Here is a 25,629-nt window from a genome sequence, read left to right as displayed (position 1 = left end):
CGGCGGAAGCAGCCACTCTTGGTTTCCGGCAACACGACAGCGGCTGCCGGGCGACCCGGAAGTAGTCCCATTTTGCGTCGTCGGGGCTCGGCGGCGGCCGGGCTCGGGGCGGACGTACCACCATGGGGTCGTCAAAGAAGCACCGTGGGGAGAAAGAGGCGGCCGGGACGACGGCGGCGGCCAGCACCGGAGGCGCCACCGAGCAGCCGCCGCGGCACCGGGAGCACAAAAAACACAAGCACCGGAGCGGCGGTGGCGGGAGCAGCGGTGGCGAACGTCGGAAGCGGAGTCGGGAGCGTGGGGGCGAGCGCGGGGGCGGGCGGCGCGGGACCGAAGCCGAGACACGCAGCGGCGCGCACGGGCGGGAGCGCGGCCAGGCTGAGCCCTCAGAGCGGCGCGTGAAGCGGGAGAAGCGCGATGACGGCTACGAGGCCGGTGAGGGCGGGGCCTGTGGGGGCGGGGCGGGGCGTCCCGGGGCGGGCGGTCTGGCCTGGGTGCGAGCCGAGCGCTGCCGCCCCGGCTCCCCGACGCTGTCTCCGTCAGCAATTATTAGAGAGTCTCCCCGTTTGGGATTAAAAGTTGTCTCTCTCTACTAACCTCTGCGAGGGCAGAGGTTTTCTGTTGTCTCAAAATTGGCCCCTCACAGGCCCTTATTTGTTGAGTGAATGAATCAATGAAGTTGTTCTAGCTCGTGCAGAACCAAGAAGAAACCTGATATTGGGCAAACCGGGTAGGGTTCATAGCAGAGATAGGAAACCGGTCGGAGCACAAAGGGCCCTACAGAAATTTGAATTTTGTCTTGAGGGTGGTAGAGAGCCATGGATTTAAGCTGAGGAATGAGTTGATCATATTTTGCAAAGATTCCTAGATTGAGACCTGGTTCAAAAATAGTCAAGACTGGAGGCCACGTGAGGATTGATAGTGGCGTGTGCTGAGGCAGCGGAGGGTGGAGAGACCTGAACAGATTGAAGAACCGTTTGGGAGGAGGAATTAGAGCTTACTTAGCACTTGGGTGAGGGTAAGAAGGAAATGAGGATGGCTCCTTAAATTTTGGTTTGAGCAACTGGGTGGGTGGTTGTGTCTCCTGAAATTGAGGACTTTGGGAGAGAAGCAGACTTTTGAGGGGAGAGAGTTCAGTTGTGGAGAGCATTGCAACCGATAGGGTTTGGGCTGGATAGAGCAATTTGGAAGTCATAAGTAAATCAGGTGGCAAATGAAGCCTGGCGAGAGAGTAAGGAGTGGGCAGTAGAACCTTAAAAATGCCAGCATTTTCGTAGTAGGTAGAGTAAGAGGCTATAAGAATGCTTGATGGTACAATATCCAGAAAAGAAAACTATAGAATCTTGTGTCATGGGGTCTGTTGCAAAGAATAGTCAATGGTGTCACACACACCACAGAAAATAAAGGAAATTCGAGCTGAAAAGAATCCGTTGGATTTAGAAATAAGGAGGCTGGTGACCTTGGAGAGAGCCTAGAAAGGTTGAGATCCAGGGTCCAGGTGAGGTATAGGGGAAGAGGTAGGTTATGGAGTGGGGACGCAGGAAGGATGAACAGGTGGTAGCACCTGGGTGGGGAAGCTCCATCTGGTGGCGTCTAGCCTCTGTCTGTGTGTTGTGTTCCGAAGTTACTTGCTGAGTGAGAGATGAGTAGAGGAAGTCTGAAAAGCTACTTTATCTCAGCATCCTCACTATCCATCGCAAAACAGGGACCATTAAGTGTATTTCTTGACTGGATGAACTGCGCAGAGAACACAGTCATGCTGCTAACACAGTCCCTGACCAGTGGGGAGAAACAGACCTGGAAGTGAGTGATGAGCTGTGGAGTTCAGGAGAGAGCAGTTCATTCTGACCAATAATTAAATAGGAGTTCAGAAGGAGGTGGCATTTGGTCTCAGCATTTGGATAGGATCTCGTCTATCAGAGTTAGGCCAAGGAGGGCAGTGTGGGCTGAAAACAGAATGTACAGAAGTGGAGAGGAGGCAGAGTGAAGGCTGCAAAAAGGTTGGACCTTTTGGGGCAGGAAAGGAAGGTTATGTTGGGGTCTCAAGAGATTGGGACTGAGATGGAAGGAGCTACTGAGATGGAGGAAGGTTGCTGTTTTCGAGTGTCTCAGTAGGGCCCGGGTATGGGTAAGGGAGGTCCCTGCAGAGCTCGAGCCAAAGATGTGGTTTGTTGGCCCTTTGTTCAGCTCCTGAACTATACTTCTTGTTCCAGCTGCCAGCTCCAAAAGTAGCTCAGGAGATGCCTCATCTCTTAGCATCGAGGAGACCAAGTAAGTTCTGTCTTCCTGATGTTTCTACTTTTATTTTCTGAGACAGAGGGCTTCTGGGAACAGTTTCCTGGGGGACCATTCACACACTAAGGCATTCTGACTGGAATTGGAAATGACGTATAACCATTTGAGTTACAGAAAAGACGCTAAGACCCAAGAGAAAGATGGTCTTCTGCTGGTTAGGGGCAGGCCAGGCCTAGTGCCTGTGTTCCCTGATTTGGAGGCCAGCATCCTTCCCAATGTCCTTGGCTGCCTGGGTCAGTCTCTGCTTTGGGGACCCTTAGGACTTCTCAGTTCCATCCTGTTTTCACTCTCTATCCAGAAATGTCTCTGATGTCCCTATTTTGTTGGCAGCTCCTAACATGTGTATCTCTTGTCCTCAGTAAACTCCGGGCAAAGTTGGGGCTGAAACCCTTGGAAGTCAATGCTGTCAAGAAGGGTGAGTGTGGGACTGAGGATGGGGGTGAGGGAGGGCATTTGGGTGGAGGAGAAAGATCATCTGAAGGGGTCTTTGAGGAGGATGGGGTTATGGCACAGGTTCAGCACCATTTAGTGGCCATGTGTGTGTATGTGTGTGTGTACACACATCCTTGTGGATAGGCACAGGCTTCTCCTTAGTGTCACAATGGAGGGCTGGGAATAGGCTTATTCTTTAAGTTCATATGGCTAGCATCGTTGCTTGCTCTGGCTGTGAGGCAGCATTAGCTAGACCAAGATACATGCGTAGTTGCTGCAAACTGATCTGGGCTATGCAGGTGTTGGGTTCATTTGTTTCTTAATGCATGATGGGAGGCGAGGATGCTTGCAAGGTGTGGAGGATCCCGTCATGCTGTGCGGGAAGGAAGTAGGAGGAGGGAGGTGAAGGATTCACTCCCCTTCTCCTGGCCCCTTCTGGCCCCCTGAGCTGGAAGGGGGCAGGGTGAGTGGCTCCCTCCTCTCCCCACCAGCCATGGGCAGGCATAGCCTCACGTCTGGGCCCCCCTTCCAGAGACGGGCACCAAGGAGGAGCCCGTGGCAGCTGATGTCATCAATCCCATGGCCTTGAGACAGCGAGAGGAGCTACGAGAGAAGCTGGCAGCCGCCAAAGAAAAGCGCCTCCTGAACCAAAAGCTGGGGTGAGGAGGTCCCAGCCAGGGTGGACAAGGGAAGAACCTGAGGAGGCTGCCAAGGAGCTCTTGAGTCAGGTGTGCGGAGCAGGAGTGGGGGTCCCCAGAAGGCCACTTTGTTCTTTTTTCAGAAAGATAAAGACACTGGGGGAGGATGACCCCTGGCTGGATGACACTGCAGCCTGGATTGAGAGGAGTCGGCAGCTTCAGAAGGAGAAGGACTTGGCAGAGAAGAGGGTGAGCGCCTGGGCAGTTGGGGGTGGTTGCTCATTGCCTCTGGTAACCTGCCTGGCTGGTGAAGCAGGAGACTTGTCCTTGGGAGGTGACTGGGCTCAGAGAGGTCGGAGATCCGTGGTCAGTGGCATCTGTTTTGGATTCTTAGCAGCTGGCCTACAAGGCCTGCTGGTTTTTTGTTTTGTTTTGTTTTGTTTTGTTTTTTTAAGATTTATTTATTTATTCATGAGAATACAGAGAGGAGAGAGAGGCAGAGGCATAGGCAGAGGGAGAAGGAGGCTCCATGCAGGGAGCCTGATGTGGGACTCGATCCTGGCTCTCCAGGACCAGGCCCTGGGCTAAAGATGGCGCTAAACCACTGAGCCATCTGGGCTGCCCTATTTTTGTTTGTTTGTTTGTTTGTTTCTGTTTTTTGTACTCCCACCTGGTAAAGTCCCATGGGTCTTCCAGTGATGCTGAATGGCCGGAGGTCATTGGTTACCCCTCTCTCATCCCATAGGCCAAACTGCTGGAGGAGATGGACCAAGAGTTTGGAGTCAGCACTCTGGTGGAGGAGGAGTTTGGGCAAAGGCGGCAGGTGAGGCTGAGAACAGGGTGCCAAGCGCTGTTGTACTTGGTGCTGGGATCCCAGGGCTGGATGGGTCAGGGCTCCTGACTTAGCTGGACATTTCCCCTCCCTTGTAGGATCTGTACAGTGCCCGGGACCTACAGGGCCTCACTGTGGAACATGCTATTGATTCCTTTCGAGAAGGGGAGACTGTGATCCTCACCCTTAAAGACAAAGGTGGGTTGAGCTCCGGTGCTCTGGTTAGGGGCATAGGCCCTGAGTCGAGGGTAAACATGAATGGCTGTTGCTCCTGCCCTCTCCGCAGGTGTGCTGCAGGAGGAGGAGGATGTACTGGTGAACGTGAACCTAGTAGATAAAGAGCGGGCGGAGAAAAATGTGGAGTTGCGGAAGAAGAAACCTGACTACCTGCCCTACGCAGAGGATGAGAGCGTGGATGACTTGGCACAGGCAGGCTAGGCAGCAAGATGGGGTCTGTGGCTTTTCAGGAGCCAGGCTGGGTCCCAATCTGTACCTCTTGTTTTGCAGCAAAAACCCCGCTCTATCCTGTCCAAGTATGATGAGGAGCTTGAGGGCGAGCGGCCACACTCGTTCCGCCTGGAGCAGGGTGGCACTGCTGATGGCTTACGAGAGCGGGAGCTGGAGGAGATCCGGGCCAAGTTGCGACTACAGGCTCAGTCGCTGAGCACAGCGGGGCCTCGACTCGCCTCTGAGTACCTCACACCTGAGGAGATGGTGAGCCCTGCGGCCTCCACCTGCACCTTGTAATTGGGGTGGAGATTCCTCCCTCTCCTCTGGGAGTCTTGTGCTGTGGGGGGAGCTGTGGAGGAAGAGCGAGTATGAGGGGCTTGGTCCTCGTGGGTAAGCAGCATATGACAGCCCTAGGGAGGTGCTGGAGGGGGACGATGGCTATAGACAGAACAGGGACTGTTGACACAGAGGGTTCTGAGTTCGTGTTCGAGCTCTGCCACGTAGCCAGCTTGTGCCTTGGATGAGTCATTTAACTGTGAGCCTGTGGCACCCGTTTGAAATGGGAATGGTGGGAGCCATCTCTTGAGGGGTGTCGTGAGGGTTAGTGACAATGTGGGTAAGTGGTAATTTTATAGCTGTGTGTGGATTTTGTATCCGGGATGATTGTGAACACAGAGGTAGATCTCTGGCTCAGTAGATCGTTTGGCTTTGTGATTAAGAGCAGGATTCTGGAACCAGAAGAATAAGAGCTCTCTCTTCACAATCCTGCCTTCCCATTCAGGAGTTAGGTGAACTTCAGCAAGGAACTTAGCCTCTCTGGGCCTTGGTTTTCCTCATCTCACAAGTGGGATGAAGTCACACCTATGTCACATTTTTTTTTTTAAGATTTATTTATTTACACAGAGAGAGAGAGGCAGAGACACAGGAGGAGGGAGAAGCAGGCTCCATGCAGGGAGCCCGACGCGGGACTCGATCCCGGGACTCCAGGATCGCGCTCTGGGCCAAAGGCAGGCGCTAAACCGCTGAGCCACCCAGGGATCCCCCCTTATGTCACATGTTGTTTGTGTTTGTAAAGTACTTAGAACAGTGGCTGGTGTGGAGGAATGCTAAAGAAGCATTCATCCTTGGGATGCCTGGGTGGCTCAATTAAGCATCTGACTCTTGATTTCAGCTCAGGCCATGATCTCAAGGTGGTGAGATGGAGCCCTGTGATGGGCTCCATGCTGGACGTGAGTCTCCTTAAGATTCTTTTTCCGGGACACCTGGGTGGCTCAGTGGTTGAGCTTCTGCCTTCGGCTCAGGGCGTGATCCCGGAGTTCAGGGATCAAGTTCCGCATCAGGCTCTTTGCGTGGAGCCTGCTTCTCCTTCTGCCTGTGTCTCTGTCTCTCTCTCTCTTTCTCTGTAATGAATAAATAAAATCTTAAAAAAAAAAAAAAAAAAAAGATTCTTTTCCCTGTTCCTCCCACCTCTTGCTCCCCCACCTTCTAATTAAACTTTTTTTTTTTTTTTTTATAGCATTCATTCTTGTGGGCTCATGGCTGCCCGCCTTCCCCATTTCATGTCTCATTTTTCTTTTCTTCCTCTCAGGTAACTTTTAAAAAGACCAAACGGAGGGTGAAGAAGATCCGCAAGAAAGAGAAGGAGGTGGTAGTGCGAGCCGATGACTTGCTACCTCTTGGGGACCAGACTCAAGATGGGGACTTCGGGTCTAGGTGGGCTTGGAGATCAGGTTGTAGTATGGGGGTTGGACTGGCCTAGGGCCCACACTCACCCGAGAGGCCTCTTCCCACAGGCTGCGGGGCCGGGGCCGGCGCCGAGTGCCTGAGGCCGATGAAGAGGCCCCAGAGGAGGAGGACAAGGAACCGGCACCTCAGCCCCTGCAGTCAGATGACACCCGTGTGGAGAACATGGACATCAGCGATGAGGGTGAGGGGCCTGTCCAGCCGGGGCAGGGTAGGGGTGGCAAGGGCCGGGCTGAGGGGCCCTGGGCAAGGAGGTGATCTGAGCAGGGCTTCCCTTTGTTTCTTTCAGAAGAGGCTGGAGGACCACAGTCAGGGTCCCCAGAGGTGCTGGAGGAGGATGAGGCAGAGCTGGAGCTGCAGAAGCAGCTGGAGAAGGGGCGTCGCCTGCGGCAGCTCCAGCAACTCCAGCAGCTGCGAGACAGCGGTGAGAAGGTGAGGGGGCCCAGGAGCTGAGCGTGGGGTTGGGGGCATGCTGACCTCCTCAGGGCCAGGGCCTTTAGGGACAGGTGTGTCCATGGTGACCTGTCCTCAGGAGCATGGCACCTTCATTCCAGTTTGGAACTCTTTTGTGTGTGTAATGTCATGTTGTTAGCAGATTTCTTTAAGATCAACCAGTGTTTTGCTCTCAAGATATTTTAAAGTTGGAGCCTTCCCTGTCTTCTTTCCTTCTATGGCTGGGTGTTGCATTCCTCCTGGGAGTAAGGATTGTCCCCGGGGGTGGGGGTATCACTGGTGAGCAGGACAGCGAGGGGCCCTGTGTTCTTGGAGCTGCCTCTCTAGCTGTGGCCTGAGGGCAGGGTAGCAGTAAGCGTGTGTGCACATGCGCACACAGCACTTCTGGTAGCACCTGGAGCTGGGCAGACCGTCTGTGGAAAGCGGAGCAGATGGCTGGAGGGCTGGAGTCTTGGGTCTGCTTTTGAGGGGAGACCTTGCAGGGGATGGCATTTGAGCTGAGACATAAATAACAACGAGGAGCCAATCTTGCAGAGATTCAGGGTGGAGGTGGGTGGGCAGACTGGGCACTCAGGTGGTAGAGACAGCAGGTGTCCTTGGGAGGAGTAGCCTAGAACACTTGAGGGCCTGGCAGTATGAGCCGGACAGAGGCCAGTGGGGCCTTATGGCCATGACCACTGTTGACCCTCAGTGGGCACTTGCCTGGGCCAGGCCCTGCTTGCGTGCTTTGTATATCCAGTGACTTGATGTTCACTGCAACACCTTGTGAGGAAGGTTCTGTTATCTCCGTTTTATAGATGAGGAAACTGAGGCATAGAGGCCTTAGGGAAGTGACCTGGGGTTACATGGCTGGTAAGTGGCAGAGCTGGGGTTTGAACAGCCTGACTCCAAAGTCCACGCTTTTCACCCTACCCCTCCCAGCTCAGGGGGGAGAGACTGGAGCAGTGGCCCAGCCCGTGGGGGCTCCTGCTGTGGGGTCAGAGAAGCAGCAGCCCCTGAGCTGGAAGAGAGCCATGGGAGTGGGTGGCACAGCAGCCAAGTAAGGCTTTTGAGGAGGGGGAGTAGGGAGTCCTCTAATTCCTGAGAGGCAGGTCCGATCTGGAATAATAGAGTCAGCAAGACTGAGGAGGTAAGGAAGCCAGGCCAGCAATTGGGGACAGTCCCTCAGAGCGAGAGCAGGTGGACTGTGCGAATGTTGGAGGTGCAGCGGCGGGTGGTCTCGGCCTCAGTGACCCAGGTGCTCTGCTGCAGCAGGGAACATGGCCCTGGATGGTGTGGTGAGTGGGCGTGGCTGTGATCCAAAAAGGCTTGGTTGGCAAGAGCAGGTGGTGGGCTGTATGCTGTCCACCGCTGCTGCAAAGAGGGTCAGAGAAATGGGGCGGTAGCCAAAAGGGGTGTGAATGAGGATAACCAAGAGTGCAGAAGTCTGTCCTTGTGGAACTTTTGTTCTAGTGAGAGGACATGAAAGAAGACATAAACAACATCCAGTAGGAAAACCACTGTGAGCAGAAACAGGAAAAGGCCAGGTAGTGGAGAGATGAGGAGTGAAGAAGCGCTCCCGTTTTAGGTCTTCTGGTCAGGGTGGGCTTCCCCGAGGAGGTGACCATTGAGATCCAGATGAAGTGTAAGTATCAGTGACATCTAAGGGCGCAGTCCAAGGTGAGGGAACACCTGGCCCCTGAGACCCTGAGACACGAGCCACTGGGCTTGCTCAGGAAGTTGGCTGAGGCCTGCATGGCTGCAGGGGCAGGAACCCCAGGGAGTGTTACAGGGAAGGAGATGGTCACGGGCCATTCAGGCAGAGACTTGCTGTTGCGGTAGATGTAGCCATCAGAGTTCTGTCTTTGGAGGAAAAGCAGTGGAAGGCTGTTGCAGACATCCAGTTGGAATGACGTCGACTGTGATGGTAGCCGCAGAAACAGGAGGAAGTGGCTGTATTTGGAATGCATTTTGAGGGTAGAATCAACAGCGCTCATTTGTAGATTGTGTGCAAGATTGTGAGTGGGTACAAGAAGTTAAGGATGACTCCCAAGAATTCTGACTTGAACAGCTGGCCTCTTGCTGAGTTAAGGAGAGGGTAAGGCCATTCCTGAGATGGGAAGAGCTGGGGAGATAACAAAATGTTCGGTTTTGGTTAAGTCTAATAAAAAGTGCTTTTCTATTAGGGGTATTTGATACTGAACAGGCAGTTGGATATGTGAATTTGAACTTTAAGGGAAAGGCTGAGACTGGAGTTATAAATGCAGAAGTCATTTAAAGTCCTAGGATCAGCTGGAGTCATCAGGACGGTGAGTGTGGAGAAGGGAAAGTGCGTGAGGGTAGCCAAGAGGAGAGGGTCATGTGACAAGGTCCTGAGTCACGTGACAAGTGGCTCTTGAGAGGAAGCGTGTAAGCATCTGTGACGCATGCTCCAGAGAACTTGGGTATTGGGGATGAGCATTGACCTTTGGATTGGGCAACATGGAGGTCACTGATGGTCTTGTCTAAATCGTGGTCTTTTGGGGTGCGGTGGTGGGAACTGAGAGCCAGACCACACAAGTTTCAGCAAGGCTGCCAGGTATAAGATTACCAGATAAGAGCCAGTTGTGTTTACACACACCAACAAGAGAGAGAAAGTATAACTTTAAAAAAGGTACTGTTTGTGAAAGCAGTATAAATAGTAAAGTAGCATAGATAAGTGATAACAAAATGGATAAGAGAGAGGCCGATTGCAACAAAATAAAAAGGAATAAATGATGTGTGAGATAGGGATCCCTGGGTGGCGCAGCGGTTTAGCGTCTGCCTTTGGCCCAGGGCGTGATCCTGGAGACCCGGGATCGAATCCCTCGTCGGGCTCCCAGTGCATGGAGCCTGCTTCTCCCTCTGCCTGTGTCTCTGCCTCTCTCTCTCTCTCTCTCTCTCTCTCTCTCTGTGTGTGTGACTATCATAAATAAATAAAAATTAAAAAAAAAGATTTAATGATGTGTGAGATAGATCTCTATGGGGGAAGTTGCAGTCCATCTTTGAAAGACATTGAAGAAGACATAAATAGATAGACTGTGGTTTTAGGCAGCTAGGGCTGCCGTGACAGAATGTCACAGACTGGGTGGCTTAAGCAGCAGAAATTTACTTCTCAAAGTTTTGGAGTCTGGAAGTTCAAGATCAAGGTGTTGGTAGGTCTGGTTTCTCCTGAGGCTTGTAGGTGGTTGTCTTCCTGCTGTGTCCTCTTATGGCCTTTTCCCTGAGTGCCTATGTCCTTGCTGTCCTTTTCTTTTATGAGGACACCAAACTACTGGGTTAGGGTCCTGCCCTTATGGCATCCTTCAACTTTAACCATCTCCTTAAAGGTTCTGTCTCTAAATACAGTCACCCCATGGGTGAGGTTTGAACATACGAATTCTGGGAGGACACACTTCAGTCCATAACTACTGTGTTCATAGGTAGGACTCGGTAGTGTAAAGATGTTCATTTCCTCAGACTAATTTGTGGATTAAATGCAATTCCAGGGGATCCCTGGGTGGCTCAACAGTTTAGCGCCTGCCTTCAGCCCAGGGCATGATCCTGGAGTCCCGGGATCGAGTTCTGCATCAGGCTCCCTACATGGAGCCTGCTTCTCCCTCTGCCTGTGCCGGTGCCGCCGCCCCCCCCCCCCCCCCCCCCCCCCCCCCCCGTCTCTCATGAGAAAATAAAATCTTTAAAAAACAAATAAGTAAATAAATGCAATTCCAGTAAAAATCCCAAAGGGATTTTTGTGGAACCTGAAAAGCTATTTCTGAGTTTACTTGGAAGATCAAAGGGCCAAAAAAAGCCAAGGTGCCTTGAATAATAAAGTGGTGGGCCTTGCTCTAACAGCGATCCCTTTATGTCATCGTGGTAACTAAGATGGTGAAGTAGTGGTGGAAGGACAGACTGACAGGGCCAAGACCAAGTGGAGGGTCCAGGAGCAGACATAGGACAGCTATTGACCCAGTCGGAAGGGCACCCGGTTCAGCAAGGCCTGTATGGACAGCCAGTTACCAATTTGGGGGAAAAAGTGAAATTGGGTTTGTATCTCACACAGAATTTATTACAGATAAAGAACTTAAAAGTAAAGAATTAACATTCTAGAACAAGGTTAAGGAAATTATGTTTGTGACTTTGTTGCAGAGAAAGTTTTTCTTTTCCTTTTTTAAATTACATTAGAATACATAGAACATAAAATTTACCAACTTAACCATTTTTAAATGTTCAATTCTATTGAATTGTTAAATCCATTCACATTGTGCAGCCATCCCCACCATCCCCACCCCCCCAGCTCTTCTCGTCTTGAAAGCTGAAACTCTGTCCCCGTTAAACACTGGCTCCCCCGCTCCCTGCGGCAGCCACTGTCCTTTCTGTGGCTATGACTTTGACTACTCTAGGAACCTCCAGTAAGAGCAGTCACAGAGGATTTTTTTTGTGACTGGATTATTTCAAGAGAAAGATTTTTTTAAGATATAAATGTGAGGGCAGCCCCAGTGGCTCAGCGGTTTAGCGCCGCCTCCAGCCCAGGGTGTGATCCTGGAGACCCAGGATCGAGTCCCGCGTCGGGGTCCCTGCATGGAGCCTGCTTCTCCCTCTGCCTGTGTCTCTGCCTCTCTCTTTCTCTGTGTCTCTCATGAATAAGTAAATAAAATCTTAAAAAAAGAAAAGATATAAATGTGAAACATAAGCCATGAGGAAAAAAAATTTAATTACTTAGAAATTAAGAACTTAAGTTTTTTAAAAAAGGTATCAAGAATGTAAGAAGGCCAGAGAAGACTCTTGCCTACATGTATATAATCATCAGTGGGTTGGTGCCAAAAGTCCAAATGACAAAAATTGGCAAAGCAGGAAAATAGGCAAAAGACCTCAATGGACAGTTCACAGAAGTAGAAGGATAAATGGTCAATAAAACACCCAAGGGCGGTGCTTGGGTGGCTCTGTCGATTAAGTGTCTGACTCAATTTTGGCTCAGGTCATGATTTCAGCATCATGAGCTTGAGCCCACTTGTCAGGCACCATGCTGGGTGTGGAGTCTGTTTGAGATTCTCTCCCCCTCTGCCTTACCCCCTGCTCATGTATGTTCTCTCTCTCTCTGTCTCTCTGTCTCTCTCTCTTTAAATCAAAATTAAAACCAAAAAACCCCCCAGTGAGGTGCAACTTCATTAATGGTCAAGGAGAGGTGAACTAAAATAATGACGGACCAGGTTATACCCACATCATTTGTCAAAAATGTCAAAGTCTGACAATATCAGGTGTCAGGATTTGGAGCAGCCAGAGTTCTTAAGGATTTTTTGTTTGTCTTTTGAGAGAGAGAGAGACAGATGGTGAGAGAGAGCACAAGTGAGGAGGAGAGGGAGAAGCAGACTCCCTGCTGAGCAGGGAGCTCAAGCGGAACTTGATCCCAGGATCCCCTGACTATGACCTGAGCTGAAGGTAAACGCTTAACCGTCTGAGCCATCCAGGCGCCCCTGGGGTAGCCAGAATTCTCACACATGCTCTTTGCAGGCCCGTAGGGGAATCTGATGAGCTTGGGAGGGCAGTGACCTACTGTACAGGCAAGTGTGTGCCCTTCGGCCCAGTGTCCCCTCTCCTGCACGTGTACCCCCAGAAACACACTTGCCTGTGATCCTGGAGACGAGCATCAGATTGCTTGTATTTGCATTGTTTGTGATAACAGAGAAAGTCCATCCACAGTGTGCAAGGAAGCTAGATTAAGATGCGTTTATCGTGGAATATGATTCTGCAGTGAAAAGCTAAGAAATACAGCCATTCGGGTCAAGATGAATTAAAAAAAAAAAATATATATATATGTATTTTATCTCTCTATTTGCTTATTTAAAAGATTTTATTCATTTATTCATGGGGGGCGGGGTGTGTGGCAGGGACACAGGCAGAGAGAGAAGCAGGCTCCATGCAGGAAGCCCGATGCGGGCCTCGATCCCGGGATCACACCCTGAGCCAAAGGCAGACGCTCAACTGCCAAGCCACCCAGGCGTCCCTATATATGTGTATTTTAAAAAGGAAATCTTAGGGGAATCAGATTCAGACGATACACTGTTTTAAAAAATGCACAACAAAATAATACCCTGTTTGTGGATAGGTCCTTATGTGGAAAAACTGTAAATAAAAGCCCCTGAATCATGACCACAAACAAGAGATAAGGAGACACTCAGGCTTTGAAAGGGTATTAATAGTGTTTCTCAGACTGGATGATGGGTACCTGGGTGTGTGCGTGGTTGTTATTGTTTTTAAAAATATGTGTTAGAACCTGTTTACATTTATGTTGCCATTCATTAAAAAAAAAAATATCGTGTAACAACATGGAAGGAAGGGGTGTTGAGTGGCATGGTGATGGGAGACTTCTCTCAGGAGTGTGCTGTCAGGGGGAAGCAGTGAGACTGCGGGGTGGAAAGAGTGGAAATACTAGGCCACCCTGTCTACTTATGGGAATGATACAGTCAGCAGAGGGGACAGTGGGTTCAGTCGATGGTGTCTGGGGCGGATATATGAGGGGTCTTGGAGCCATGCTGGGTAGGAGGGTAGTCTGAGGGAGGAGCAGGGCAGAAGGGGTGGGTGCCAGAAGTCTGTTGGAGTTCCACACGACATCTTCCCAGCCTGTGGCCTCAGAGAAGGATTCTAGAAGAAGCTGTGTTTAGTTGAGCCCTGAAACAGGAGTTTGTCGGGTGAAGGGTGGATGGTAGTGAAGTGGCAAGAAGCCCTGATGTGCTCTGATCCGGGAGGGAGATGTGAGGCTGTGGGGCTTTGGACAAGGGCCATGTAGCATTTTGGATATTAATTTAAAGGGCAAAAGGGAGCCATCGATGGCTTTGCAGCAGAGGAATGAGATGGGTGTAGGTGCAGAGTGGAGTTTGGACTGGGAGTCAGGGAGGAAGCAGAGACCAGTCAGAGGTCTTCTGTGGACAGTAGGAGAGTAGGAAGGCTTGTCTTACTGCCATCAGGGAGGATTCTGGGTTTCTGGGTCTCAGTGGCACCTCCCCCAGAAACTTCTGGGTTTGCCCACAGCTGTTCCCTCCCCCAGGTGGTGGAGATTGTCAAGAAGCTGGAATCTCGCCAGCGGGGCTGGGAGGAGGACGAAGATCCAGAACGGAAGGGGGCCATCGTGTTCAATGCCACGTCGGAGTTCTGCCGCACTTTGGGGGAGATCCCCACCTATGGGCTGGCCGGCAACCGGGAGGAGCAAGAAGAGCTCATGGTGGGTTTTCAGGCAGCCTACCTCTCCTCTCCTCCTTCCCTTCCTCCTCCCATCCCTTCCCCTTCGCTCCTGACTTGGGTTCTCCGTGCTGGTCAGGTCCATGTCAGGTTTTGCATAGCTGGTAACAAGCCTTGGTGCTCCAGTGCGTTAGGCTGGCTGGGGGCTGGGGCTCCTGGGCTGACCCTGGTCTTCTGACCCCTAGGACTTTGAGCGAGACGAGGAACGCTCAGCCAACGGTGGCTCCGAGTCTGATGGGGAGGAGAACATCGGCTGGAGCACAGTCAACCTGGACGAGGAGAAGCAGCAGCAGGATGTGAGGGGCGCGGGGCACGAGGCTGGGGCGGGGGGATAGCAGAGTAGGAGACCGCAGCCCACGGGCGGAACGGGTGGAGGCTGGGGTTTGAGGCCACCCACCCAAGGCTCCAGCCCCAGCTCTGCCCCTTCCTTGTTGGGGGACCTTGAGCAAGTGGCCTGTTGTCCCAGAGCCTTGCTCTCTCACTCTGTAAAGTTAATGGTGTCGTGGCAGGACTGTGGCATAGCGCCTGGTCCCAGGAAGGACCACAGTGGTGTGTGGTGGGGGTGATGGGGGCAAGAGGGTGAGGAGCCCCTGCGGCCCACTTACCACCTGTGTCCCCGTGCTCCCCCTCAGTTCTCTGCCTCCTCCACCACCATCCTGGATGAGGAGCCCATCGTGAACAGAGGGCTGGCAGCTGCCCTGCTGCTGTGTCAGAACAAAGGTGAGGGGCTGTGAGCCTTGGAGGGGCAGAGTGCTGGCACAGCTTCCTCTGGTCCCCCTGGGGCCTTGACCTGCTCTCTTGGGACCCGAGAGCTACTCATCTGCACCCAGTTTGGGGGAAGTTGTTGCAGCATCTGGCCTCTTGGCTCTGAGTCACTCCATTTTTGACAACTTTACCACTTAGTCCCACAAAGCACCACTCACCCTTTAAGTGTCAGTGTAGCTGGGGAAAATCGGGGCAGTTGAAGCAGTCAGGCCCTGGCGCAGAGAGACCCTGGCATGAGGACCCTGCCATATTTACTGGGCCTGGGCTGCACCCCCTGAGGGCAGGCTACCTGGAGTCTGACCGCCACCTGTCCCCAGGGCTGCTGGAAACCACGGTACAGAAGGTGGCCCGGGTGAAGGCACCCAACAAATCCCTACCGTCAGCCGTGTACTGCATCGAGGACAAGATGTGAGTGTGGCAGCGCAGGCAGGGGCATGGGCTGGCGCCAGCTGGGAACCACCGGGAACCCAAGCAGGGCGGGCAGTGGCTGGCCCTGAGGGTCCCTTTTCTCGGTCCAGGGCCATCGACGACAAGTACAGCCGGCGGGAGGAATACCGTGGTTTTACCCAGGACTTCAAGGAGAAGGATGGCTACAAACCCGATGTGAAGATTGAGTACGTGGATGAGACGGGCCGGAAGCTCACTCCCAAGGAGGTGAGCAGGGCTGGCAGTGACCGAGTCACAGAGAGGCAGGGCCCCTGCCCTTCCCACCCAAGGCAGAGCTGCACTGTGGGTCTCGGCTCAGCCGACCGCTGGCTGGGGAGCTGGTGAAGTGTTGCCACCTCTGTGTCCCAGTGGGCACAGCATGCCCCGTCACAGGCTTGGTTCCTTTGCCCACCTGCCCCCCCCCCCCCATGGCTTCACCTACCCTGGGGGGCCACCTTTCTGGCATTGGTGTGCAGGCCTTGGGCTGACGTGTGCTCACTGTCCCTTGCTCCTGCCTTACCTGCTCCCAGCTCCACCACCACGGGTGTGCTGCCCTCAAACCCAGCCCCAGCCTCCACCTCATTCAGGATCCCAAGTGCCCCCATTGCAGCACATCCAGCCCCCATGCCCATCTCCCTGACTCTGACTGGGAGCCCCCAGTGCTAGGGCCATGGCCCTTCCCTCTGGGGACAGGTGGCTCTAACATGGTTCCCGCCCGTGTCCCAGGCTTTCCGGCAGCTGTCCCATCGCTTCCACGGGAAAGGCTCAGGCAAGATGAAGACAGAGCGGCGGATGAAGAAGCTAGATGAGGAGGCGGTGGGTGACCCACTGGGACGTGGGGGGGCTTCCACATCTGCTGGCGCTGGGGTGGTTGGTGGACAGGGACCCACTCCTGCCCTGTGCTTACTGGCCCACACCCTACAGCTCCTGAAGAAGATGAGCTCCAGCGACACACCCCTGGGCACGGTGGCCTTGCTCCAGGAGAAGCAGAAGGCCCAGAAGACGCCGTACATCGTGCTCAGTGGCAGCGGCAAGAGCATGAACGCGTGAGTGGGGAAGCTGGGCCGAGGGGGGAGGGCCGAGGGACAGCGCTGGGCCTGACGTGGTGGGAAGGTTTTCAGCCTCACGCCCCTCTTCTCTCCGCAGGAACACCATCACCAAATGAAGCTGATCTCCCTTCTGACCCCCTCCCCGACTTTAATATTAAATAAAGTTCCCTCCTTATTTTTTCCTCCTTCGTCATGGTGCAGATTCCAGGGTCAGACCTGGGAGGAGGGGCAGGCAGTGCTGGGAAGAGCATCCACAGCACTGCCCTTGGGCTTGCCCCGGTGGCTGTGTGACCTCAGGCAAGTCACCCAACTTCTCAGAGCCTTAGTTCTGTCATTCATACTGTCAAAACAGCTGTTTCACAGGATGTCTTGTGAAGATTAAATGAGTTTGTTCATTCATTCATCCAACTGGATTTAGAGGTGAGCCCGTCCCCTCAGAGGTGGCTTCGGTCTGGCTTCTGCTAGGTATGACCCGGCCACCTAATGACACAGATAACTAAAAGAGATGAGGGAGAGAACCGTCCAGACCCTCTAGGACAGTCCTGTACCCCTGCCCTGGGCCCCAGCCGGCCAGAGAAGCCAGTCGGTTGATTTTCTCCACCCCCTCACCCCTGAGTGTCCGTGTCTTACAGTACCTGGCTGCTTGTCAAAGGTCACATCTTATCCCCAGCAGGGCTGGCTTTAGGGGACCAGTGGAGGTGTTTTTAGCACCTCCGTCTCCCAGCGACCGTTGGTACACAAACCACCGGCCTGGGGCTCAGGACTCTGTGTTTTAATGGGCCGGGCTCCCCGCAGGGTGAGGGGGCCACCACGCTCCTCGCCGCCTTGGCCCCACGTGTGGTTACTCAGGGAGGTGAGCTCTGAAGGACATCTCCCCAGGAACGTGCCAGAGCCCCGAATGGAGGGCAGGGCCACCAGGGGCTCCCATGGGAGTCAGAACTGGGGTCCTGCCCCAGCCGAGGCCCAAGAGCGTTCCAGGCAGTTCACAGATTATTTTTGTTTTAATGAAAGTAGAAGAAAAAGCTGGTTTAAGTGATCTTGGAAAGCACCTGAGCAAGGACAACACAGCCGCTGGCTCTAAGGGAATGCTCATGGTGACAGTGGCGTGACAAACCTAGCAAGCCGTCACATGGCACTTCCTTGAGCATGCCGACCCTTCGTGTGGGGTCTCCCTCTGACGTCATTTTCACCTTGGCTGCCACTCCGGTCCCTCAGGGAGGCTGCTTGCAGGCTTGCAGCACCTGGACACAGCGTTCCTCCAGGAGCTCACGACACCCATCTAGTGGTGAGCACACAAGGCCTGAGCCCGGCACAGGGCCCCCCGCCCCCCAACTGGCTGTGCTCAAATCAGAGCTCATGCGGCCCCTCTGCCGGCAGCGGTCACCTAGAACTTTGTCACCACCATCAGAGCCGGAAAACGGCCAAGGCCTTGTCTGGAGCAACAGTGGACCAGGGTCAAACATCCATTCTGGCCCAAGCTGCCTCCTGACTCTGACCCTCATAACTGAGTAGACAGTAAATGGTGCACTAGGGACTAGGAGAGGCTTCCGGGGACACTTTGGGGCCACCTCCAGGAAGCCCCCTGGGCGGTGCTGTCTGCCTGCTTCCTCTTCCCACACCGGCTGCCACCTCCAGGCCAGGTGCTTGCTCTTCCCTCCCCTGATGCTCGCCCCCTCCCAGGCTGTGCCTACGCATCTGGCTGGGGCTGGGAGGCAGCAAGGAGTCCACTTGGCTCCCATGAGATAGGGGAGCCCAGGGCCACCAAATCCATTGAGGCCTGATCCCGTAGGGGAGGCAGAGCCAGAGAAAGGGCGCATCCCAGGTCTGCTGGTCCGTGGAGGGGCCCCAGCACCCTCACCTGCCCAGATGGGCCCCCACGGGGCTAGTACTGCCACTGCGAGGCTGCCGTGAGGGTGGGGAGCTCCCAGCCTGGGCCTGGGGGCCGGAGCCAGCAGGGTGGCTTTTCCATTGACCTGCTGTCTGACCTTGGGCGACTTACCACTGGGTCCCCAGTCTCAGTATTACTTGCAAAACAGGGGACATGGTCTCAGGCTTCCAGAGCTGGTATCAAGCGTGGTTGAGGACGTTCATCTTTCTGTTACTTCAATACCTAGGGACTGAGCTGGTGGCAGGCGGGGGATGAGCAGGGCCAGACTGCCTGCCGGGTGGACAACACCCGGTGTGAACAGGACTGGAGGCCTGGCTTGCACATGGGGCCTGGCCCCTCAGAAGGCTCCGGAGAGCACAGCCGTAACTTACAGAAGCCCATTTAGCCCGTTGCCAGCATCTTCCTTCTCTGCCACCAGCACCCACCAACACCCTCACTCAAAGACCCAGGGGCCACCTGGGACCCCTTCTCCACCCCCTGCCCAGCTCAGCTCCCAGGGAGGCCCTTCTGGGAGCGTGGTGGGCTCCCCAGCACAGAGGCCAACTGTCAGAAGCGGGCGGGAGCTGGGCAGTGAGCGGGGCGGACCGCTCCCCTCCTGGTTCCAGCAGTACCTGGTTCTGGCTCTGGGTTGTGCCCACCCTCTTCCCGGGTACCCCCCAACCCCGTCAAGTCCCAGGGACCGTACCCAGCAGTTAATGGCCTGTTCTGTGTTTCCTGTTGTGGGGGAAGGTCTGTCAAGCCCACAGGACCAGAACCTGCCCCCTTCCGGATCCAGCAGAGTCCCTACTTTTCTCCCTGCCCCCTCCAAAGGGTGCTGGCTGAACTTGGAAGCCTTCACCCTGGGGCTTCACTTCCTACCCTGGGGGCTCAGGCAGGGTATCCCATGCAATAGGAAAGAGGTGCCCCCCTGGACTGTGCCCAGACTGGAGCAGGTGGGCTGAATTCTTACCTGTCTGCCCCCGAGGTGCTGAACCCACAACTGTCCCCTGGAGCCCGCACCCCACCTGTCCCCACTGGCGTCCTCCGGTGGGGCTTGGCTCGGGCTGCTGAAGGAGGCTGGCTCTGCACTCTCAAGCCTCTGGGGTTTCAATGTCAAGGACCCAGAAGGGACTGTTTACCAGAGGAGGGGGTGTGTGGCGGCAGGAGCATTCAAATTCTCCTTCTGTCCTTGGTGACGGGTCGGTCTCCTGGTGTGATTCCTAAGCCCACCGAGCCCCTGCTCCTCAGCTTCCAGACGGAGAGAGAAGCTCCCACTTCAGATTTCCCAAGTTTTGCCAGTGGGAGCCCCTGGAAGCTTTTTGATGCATTCATCATTTTTTTTTTAACATTTTATTTATTTAACAGAATACACAAGCAGGGGGAGCAGCAGAGGAAAAGGGAGACGCAGACTCCCCGCAGAGCAGGGAGCCTGAAGTGGGGCTCCATCCCAGGACCCTGGGATCATGACCTGAGCCAAAGGCAGATGCTTACCGACTGAGCCCCCCCAGGCGCCCCTGATGTGTCCATCCTTTAATGCTCCAAGGTTTGGCTGCACTCACTCTGCCCTCCACCTGGAATGGGCCATTTCCCCAGAGCACCCGATTCCTTTCGGTGAAGGCAGTATTAAAACCCAAGGTCTGGGTGTTGTGTGTGCTCACTGCTAGGAGGTGTCCCCCCTCTCAAGCCCTCTCAGTGATGGAGCTAAGAAACCAACAGATCACCCTTCCATCTGTATTCATGTCTCTGTACCTGCGGGTATTGAAAACGGTGATTGCTCCAATTCCGTCCAACACCAACAGGGCTCATTCTGTGCTGCTTCTTTTCACATCTAATGCCCTTCTCTGATAATGGGGAGCCTGCCTCCCTTTCTCTTCAAGATAATGACTTCTTGGATCAGTTTCCAGTATGTATCTAGTCTCCAGGCCATCATCCACTTCTTCCCACTTCACCCATTTTCCAGTGCTCCTTGGCTGGGCCACTGATGCCACCTCTGCCCCCAGCGCAGATGTCTTCCTCCCTCCACCCCCACAACGCCCCTCACTGCCTTCAGGCTCCCCTTGCCCCCACTGGCTACCACCCCCAGCCCTCCAGGCCCCCAGGCTGCTCAGACCTCACCCCCACTGATAGGCAGGGATGCTTTCCTCACTCTGCTTGGGCTGCAGCACCCACTCCCCACCCAGCAGAGGCTTCTCTGGCCTGGCTCCACCTAAAGCCTTTCAGTCTCAGAAGACATCGTTTTAAAAGTTATTTTTAGAGTCCAGTTGTTTTTTTGTACAAAGGGGTATATGTTCCTTGTAAAATTCTAAGAGCAAAAGCTTGAAGAATCGAGACTGCTAAAGCTACACAGACCTCTGAACTTTTGAGTGCAAAGGGAGGGAGTATTAATATATTCAAATAATCTCATCTAAAAGAAACAATGGAAGAAAAAATAAGTGGAGACATGGAAGAAGTCTGCTCTTCTCTGATGTGTCTTGTTTTCTAACTTTGAAACCAGGTAAATATTTTACATTATTTCTATTTACTTATCTTTTAAAGATTTTATTTGAGAGAGTGTGAGAAAGAGAGAGAGAGCATAAGCAGGGAGGAGGGCTAGAGGGAGAAGCACACTCCCGGCTGAGCAGGGAGCTCCATGCTATGCATAACTCCATCCCAGGACCCTGGGATCATGACCTGAGCCAAAGGCAGTCGCTTTACTCACTGAGCCACGCAGGCACCGCTTTACATTATTTTTAAAAAATATTTTATTTATTTATTCATGAGAGACACACAGAGAGAGGCAGAGACACAGGCAGAGGGAGAAGCGGGCTCCATGCAGGGAGCCTGATGTGGGACTCCATCCGGGGTCTCCAGGATCACACCCTGGGCTGAAGGTGGTGCTAAACTGCTGAGCCACCCAGGCTGCCCCACATTATTTTTTTAAAGTAAGTTAATAAAGCAGTCCCTAAAAGTGTAATAAACAAATGAACCCAATTTATATCAAGTGATTGCATAAACAACACAGCATAACAAAGAATTATTTTGAATGATTTTGTTTTTAAAGCAATGAGATTTTCACAGCTGATCCTGAGGGAGATGCTTTCTTTTTTTTTTTTTTTTTTTTTTTAGGTTTTATTTTGGAGGGAGTGCTTGGGTGGCTCAATATGTTAAGTGGCTGGCTCTTGATTTTGGCATAGGTCATGATCTCAGGGTCCTGGGATGGAGCCCCGTGTGGGGCTCCACACTCAGTGGGCAGTCTACTTCCGGATTCTCTCTCTCTGCCTCTTCCTTCTCTTTCCCTCTCAAATAAATAAATCTTTTTTTTTTTTTTTACAAAAAAGAGCCTTTATTTATTTATTCATGAGAGACACAGAGGCAGAGAAATAGGCAGAGGGAGAAACAGGCTCCTTTCGGGAGAGCCTGATGTGGGACTTGATCCCAGAACCCTGGGATCACAGCCTGAGCCAAAGGGAGACGCTCAACCACTGAGCCACCCAGGTATTCCTCAAATAAGTAAATCTTAAAAAAAAAAATTTTAAGATTTTATTTTTTAAAGTAATCTCTACCCTCAGTGTGGGACTTGAACCTACGACCCCAAGATCAAGAGTTGCGTACTCCACCAACTGAGCTAGCTAGGAGCCCCTTGAATGATTTAAAAATACATCATTTTAAAAATAAATAAATAAATAAATAAATAAATAAATAAATAAATAAATAAATAAAATACATCATTTTGACCTTGCACCCTTACTGGGATATCTACTGAGGAAAAAAGAACCATTAAGAAATTAATTAAATTTGGGAACCCTGGGTGGCGCAGCAGTTTAGTGCCTGCCTTTGGCCCAGGGCACGATCCTGGAGACCCAGGATCGAATCCCACGTCGGGCTCCCGGTGCATGGAGCCTGCTTCTCCCTCTGCCTGTGTCTCTGCCTCTCTCTCTCTGTGATGTGACTATCATAAATAAATTAAAAAAAAGAAATTAATTAAATTTAAGAAATCTTAAATGTGTTTAATAGTTTATTAAATAATGTGTTTATTGTTAGTACTGATAGTGGTGTAGCTATTTTAACACATGTTTACATAGCTAATAAATAATAATGTTAATATTATTAGGAGCCACATTTTTTTGCATAACAGATATAAGTTTTAAAGTTATATACAATTTTGTAATCTTACTTTTGAATTATAAATATCAGTATGAAGTCATAATTTGTGTTTTTTACCTGCTTAAGTAGGCTCTACACTGAATATGGGGCTTGAACTCATGACCCTGAGATGAAGAGTGGCATACTTTTTAGACGTCCCAGCCAGGCACCCCCGTAATTTATTTTTTGTTTCAAAAGAAATACATTCTTCTTATCTCTGTCCACTGCAGAGACCTCCAAGCAAAGACAACTCAGTGAGCAACACTCTTCAAATGACACCCACCACTAAAAGGAACCAGGGCTCTTTGGAGAAAGGCTGACTCTGGGTCTGGGGCAGAAAATATGCAAGAAAAGTCTGACATATCTCATCACGCTAGACAGCAAGGAAGCTATGAAATACTATTGGGGTCTTGTCAAATTGACACAGGAGCCACCTGTAAGGGACCGCCACTAGCCAGAGATGGGACAATTTAAGCATCAAAAGTATTAATGACTGCATGGGTTCAAACACACTCAAATACATTTTTAAAAAATCATGAGTTCATAATAAGACTTTTAAAATTCAGTCACTTTGGGAGGTTGCTTGGGCACAATGCTGGTAATGAAGGTGTCAAGGTATCGTGTCCGTCCCCACCCCCCCACACCCCCCCTTGCCGCCAGGTCTCCTCTACAACTAGGACAAGGATGAGAAGCGCTAGGGGTTTGCGGCTCAGCTGAGCAGTGCTCGGGGCTGTTGGTCCCCCAGCTCTGTGGGGCCCCTCCCGCCTGCCGGCTTCTGAAGTCTAATCATCCCCAACTCTTCCCTTTTCTCCCCCAGCTCTAGGGGAGTTCCCTCTCCCTCTAGTTGTTCTGTGATACCTCCCTGTTCACTGTTCTGCCTTTTTAATTCCTAAAGACCTCGTTTAACATTTCTTTAGAAGATATTTTCACCATTGAAGTAGTTGGTATAGTTAGTTTCTGTCTCCTGACTGGGCTCTGGCTAGTATAGGCACCAAATATTTATGTTGAAATTGGTGCTAAAAAAAAAAAAAAAAAAGAAAAAAGAAAAAAGAAAAAAATCAAGACTTCTTGCCTGTCTTGTACTTGATTATATTTCAGGGTAACCAAATAGCTGATAATGAAAAGCTTTTCCTTTTAGAAAAATTTCAGCTAAGACTGCGGAACTAATGATCTAATTAGAAAAATCACCATTTCATAATGCCTAGTTAATGAAGGATGTAGGTGAGCATGATCAACAGCTGCTAAAACCATCACATGAAGGTTGATAGGGGACTTTATAACTGGTGCATTTTGCCAACAACTCCTGAACCCATGAGTCAATTGTCACATCATTAAAATCAGAACACTCTGGGGGATGGGGTAACTGGGAGATGGGCATGAGGGAGGACACGTGATATGATGAGCACTGGGTGTTATGTAAGACTGATGAGTCACTGACCTCGACCTCTGAAACCAATAAGACATTATTTGTTAATTCATTGAATTTAAATAAAATTTAAAAATAAAGATATATTAATTTAAAAGCAAAAACAAAACAAAAAGCAGAACACGCCTCCTGATGTGATGCACAAGCATCGCCTGTGAAGTGTTCTTTCCAAAATAATAGCTTCTAAATGTACCTACCAGTCTACATGAAAAACGGGCAGCAGAGCACATTAGACATCACCACGAGGATGCAATCAGCCAAATCATGCGTGGGCAATCTGCAAGCAAGTGAACTCATTTCACCAAAAATAAAAATCATGAGAAATGGTGAGAGGGGACTGTGATAGATGAAAGAGACATAGAGACATCCACAGGAATGAATAATGCAGACAGACCCTGATTGGACCCTCACACAAACAGGATAGAGAAACATTTTTAAGATTATCAGAGCAATCTGAACACAGACTATAAAATCAGGAAATGTGATTGAGTATGATACGGGCATGATGGTTATGTTAAGAAAATAATCCTCTGCTAGAGAAACATATATGTGTACATATATTATGATATGATATGTACTTTACAATGTGTACAACCAGGAGGATGGAATGAGACCTGGAATTTGCTTTAAGTTCCTCCGACATTGAAAAATAAAGAAAGAAAAGAAAAACATGGGGATGTATGAGTTTGGGCTCCCAAGATGATGTTTATCGAAGCTGGGTTATGGGTTTCATGGGTTTGCTATTCCATTTCATCTACTTTTGAGGATATTTGAAAATTCCTATTATAAAACTTTAAAAAGAAGAGAGCAAAAATATGTTGGCTTAGCAACAGAAAAATGTATGTTCAGCCAAAAGCATGAACAAGAGAATGTTCAGAACAGCTCTATTTATTACCATCCCAAACTGGAAACAACCCAAATGTCCATTAACAGTAGAATGGGGGCAGCCCGGGTGGCTCAGCGGTTTAGCGCCGCCTTCAGCCCAGGGCGTGATCCTGGAGACCTTGGATCAAGTCCCACGTCAGGCTCCTTCCATGGAGCCTGCTTCTCCCTCTGCCTGTGTCTCTGCCTCTCTGTTTCTCTCTATGTCTCTCATGAATAAATAAATAAAATCTTAAAAAAAAAAAGTAGAATGGATAAATGGTGGATATTCATATAATAGAATTAAAGCCATGGGTGACTCATAGACACAGTACACTATAAGCCACATATAAAATCGTACACATTGATTCCATGACTATAAAGACAGACAAAGGTAATTTACACTGTTAGAAGTAAGTATATTGTTTTTGGGGATAGAGATTGAAATGGAGCAACGAGGAGCAAGTAGGAAGCCGAGGTGGACGTGTTTCATTTCTTCATCTGGATGCTGGATACAGGAGTGTTTGCTCACTTTGTGAAAATATATTGAGCTGTATACTTATTGTTTGTGTACTTTATTGTATGCCTATTCTTCAATAAGAATTTTTATTTTATTTTATTTCTTATATATTCATGAGAGACACACACAGAGAGGCAGACACAGACAGAGGGAGAAACAGGCTCCATGCAGGGAGTCCGATGCAGGACTCAATCCCAGGACCAGGACTGCGCCCTGAGCCAAAGACAGAAGTTCAACTGCTGAGCTACCCAGGCGTCCCTTCAATAAGAAACTTAAAGTGCAGGTGCCTGGGTGGCGCAGTTGGCTGAGCGTCTGACTCTTGATTTCAGCTTGGGCTGTGGTGCTCGCTTCGGCAGCACATATACTAAAATCAGCTTGGGCTGTGATCTCAGGGTGGTGAGATCGAGCCTCTCATTAGGCTCCATGCTTGGCGCAGAGTCTGCTTAAGATTCTCTCTCTCTTCCTCTCCCTCAGCCCCTTCCCCCTCTAAAAAAAACAAATAAATCTTAAAAAGAAAAAGAAAAAAGAAACTTAAAGT

At 51.2% G+C, this 25,629-nt stretch overlaps 1 protein-coding gene across 2 annotated transcripts; it reads left to right on the top strand.

Moving 5' to 3' along the window:
- The first annotated feature begins 57 nt into the window (after positions 1-57).
- On the top strand, positions 58-16,477 carry SART1 (spliceosome associated factor 1, recruiter of U4/U6.U5 tri-snRNP). Of its 2 annotated transcripts, none has more exons than XM_038563872.1 (20): positions 58-435; positions 2,214-2,271; positions 2,655-2,710; positions 3,260-3,386; positions 3,509-3,614; positions 4,111-4,188; positions 4,296-4,395; positions 4,484-4,626; positions 4,705-4,911; positions 6,236-6,360; positions 6,441-6,574; positions 6,680-6,822; positions 13,865-14,038; positions 14,241-14,351; positions 14,688-14,775; positions 15,138-15,228; positions 15,339-15,474; positions 15,973-16,062; positions 16,171-16,292; positions 16,393-16,477. In XM_038563872.1, exons 1-20 carry the CDS (start codon positions 123-125, stop codon positions 16,409-16,411), a joined length of 2,421 nt encoding a protein of 806 aa, XP_038419800.1. In that variant the 5' UTR covers positions 58-122; the 3' UTR covers positions 16,412-16,477. The 2 variants fall into 2 exon arrangements, with proteins under 2 accessions (XP_038419800.1, XP_038419801.1); XM_038563873.1 differs by lacking the exon at positions 58-435 and adding an exon at positions 633-730.
- Positions 16,478-25,629: the final 9,152 nt, after the last annotated feature.

Source organism: Canis lupus, chromosome 18 (genome assembly GCF_011100685.1).
Source record: "Canis lupus familiaris isolate Mischka breed German Shepherd chromosome 18, alternate assembly UU_Cfam_GSD_1.0, whole genome shotgun sequence".
Lineage (NCBI taxonomy): Eukaryota > Metazoa > Chordata > Mammalia > Carnivora > Canidae > Canis > Canis lupus.
This window is presented reverse-complemented; position numbering and strand designations above follow the sequence as displayed.

Excerpts from the sequence above, each read along its gene's own strand:
- SART1 (XM_038563872.1), top strand. The coding sequence starts at position 123 with ATGGGGTCGTCAAAGAAGCACCGTGGGGAGAAAGAGGCGGCCGGGACG. Across the intron at positions 2,272-2,654 it reads CTTAGCATCGAGGAGACCAA|TAAACTCCGGGCAAAGTTGG; the intron begins GTAAGTTCTGTC and ends TCTTGTCCTCAG. Across the intron at positions 4,189-4,295 it reads AGTTTGGGCAAAGGCGGCAG|GATCTGTACAGTGCCCGGGA; the intron begins GTGAGGCTGAGA and ends CCTCCCTTGTAG.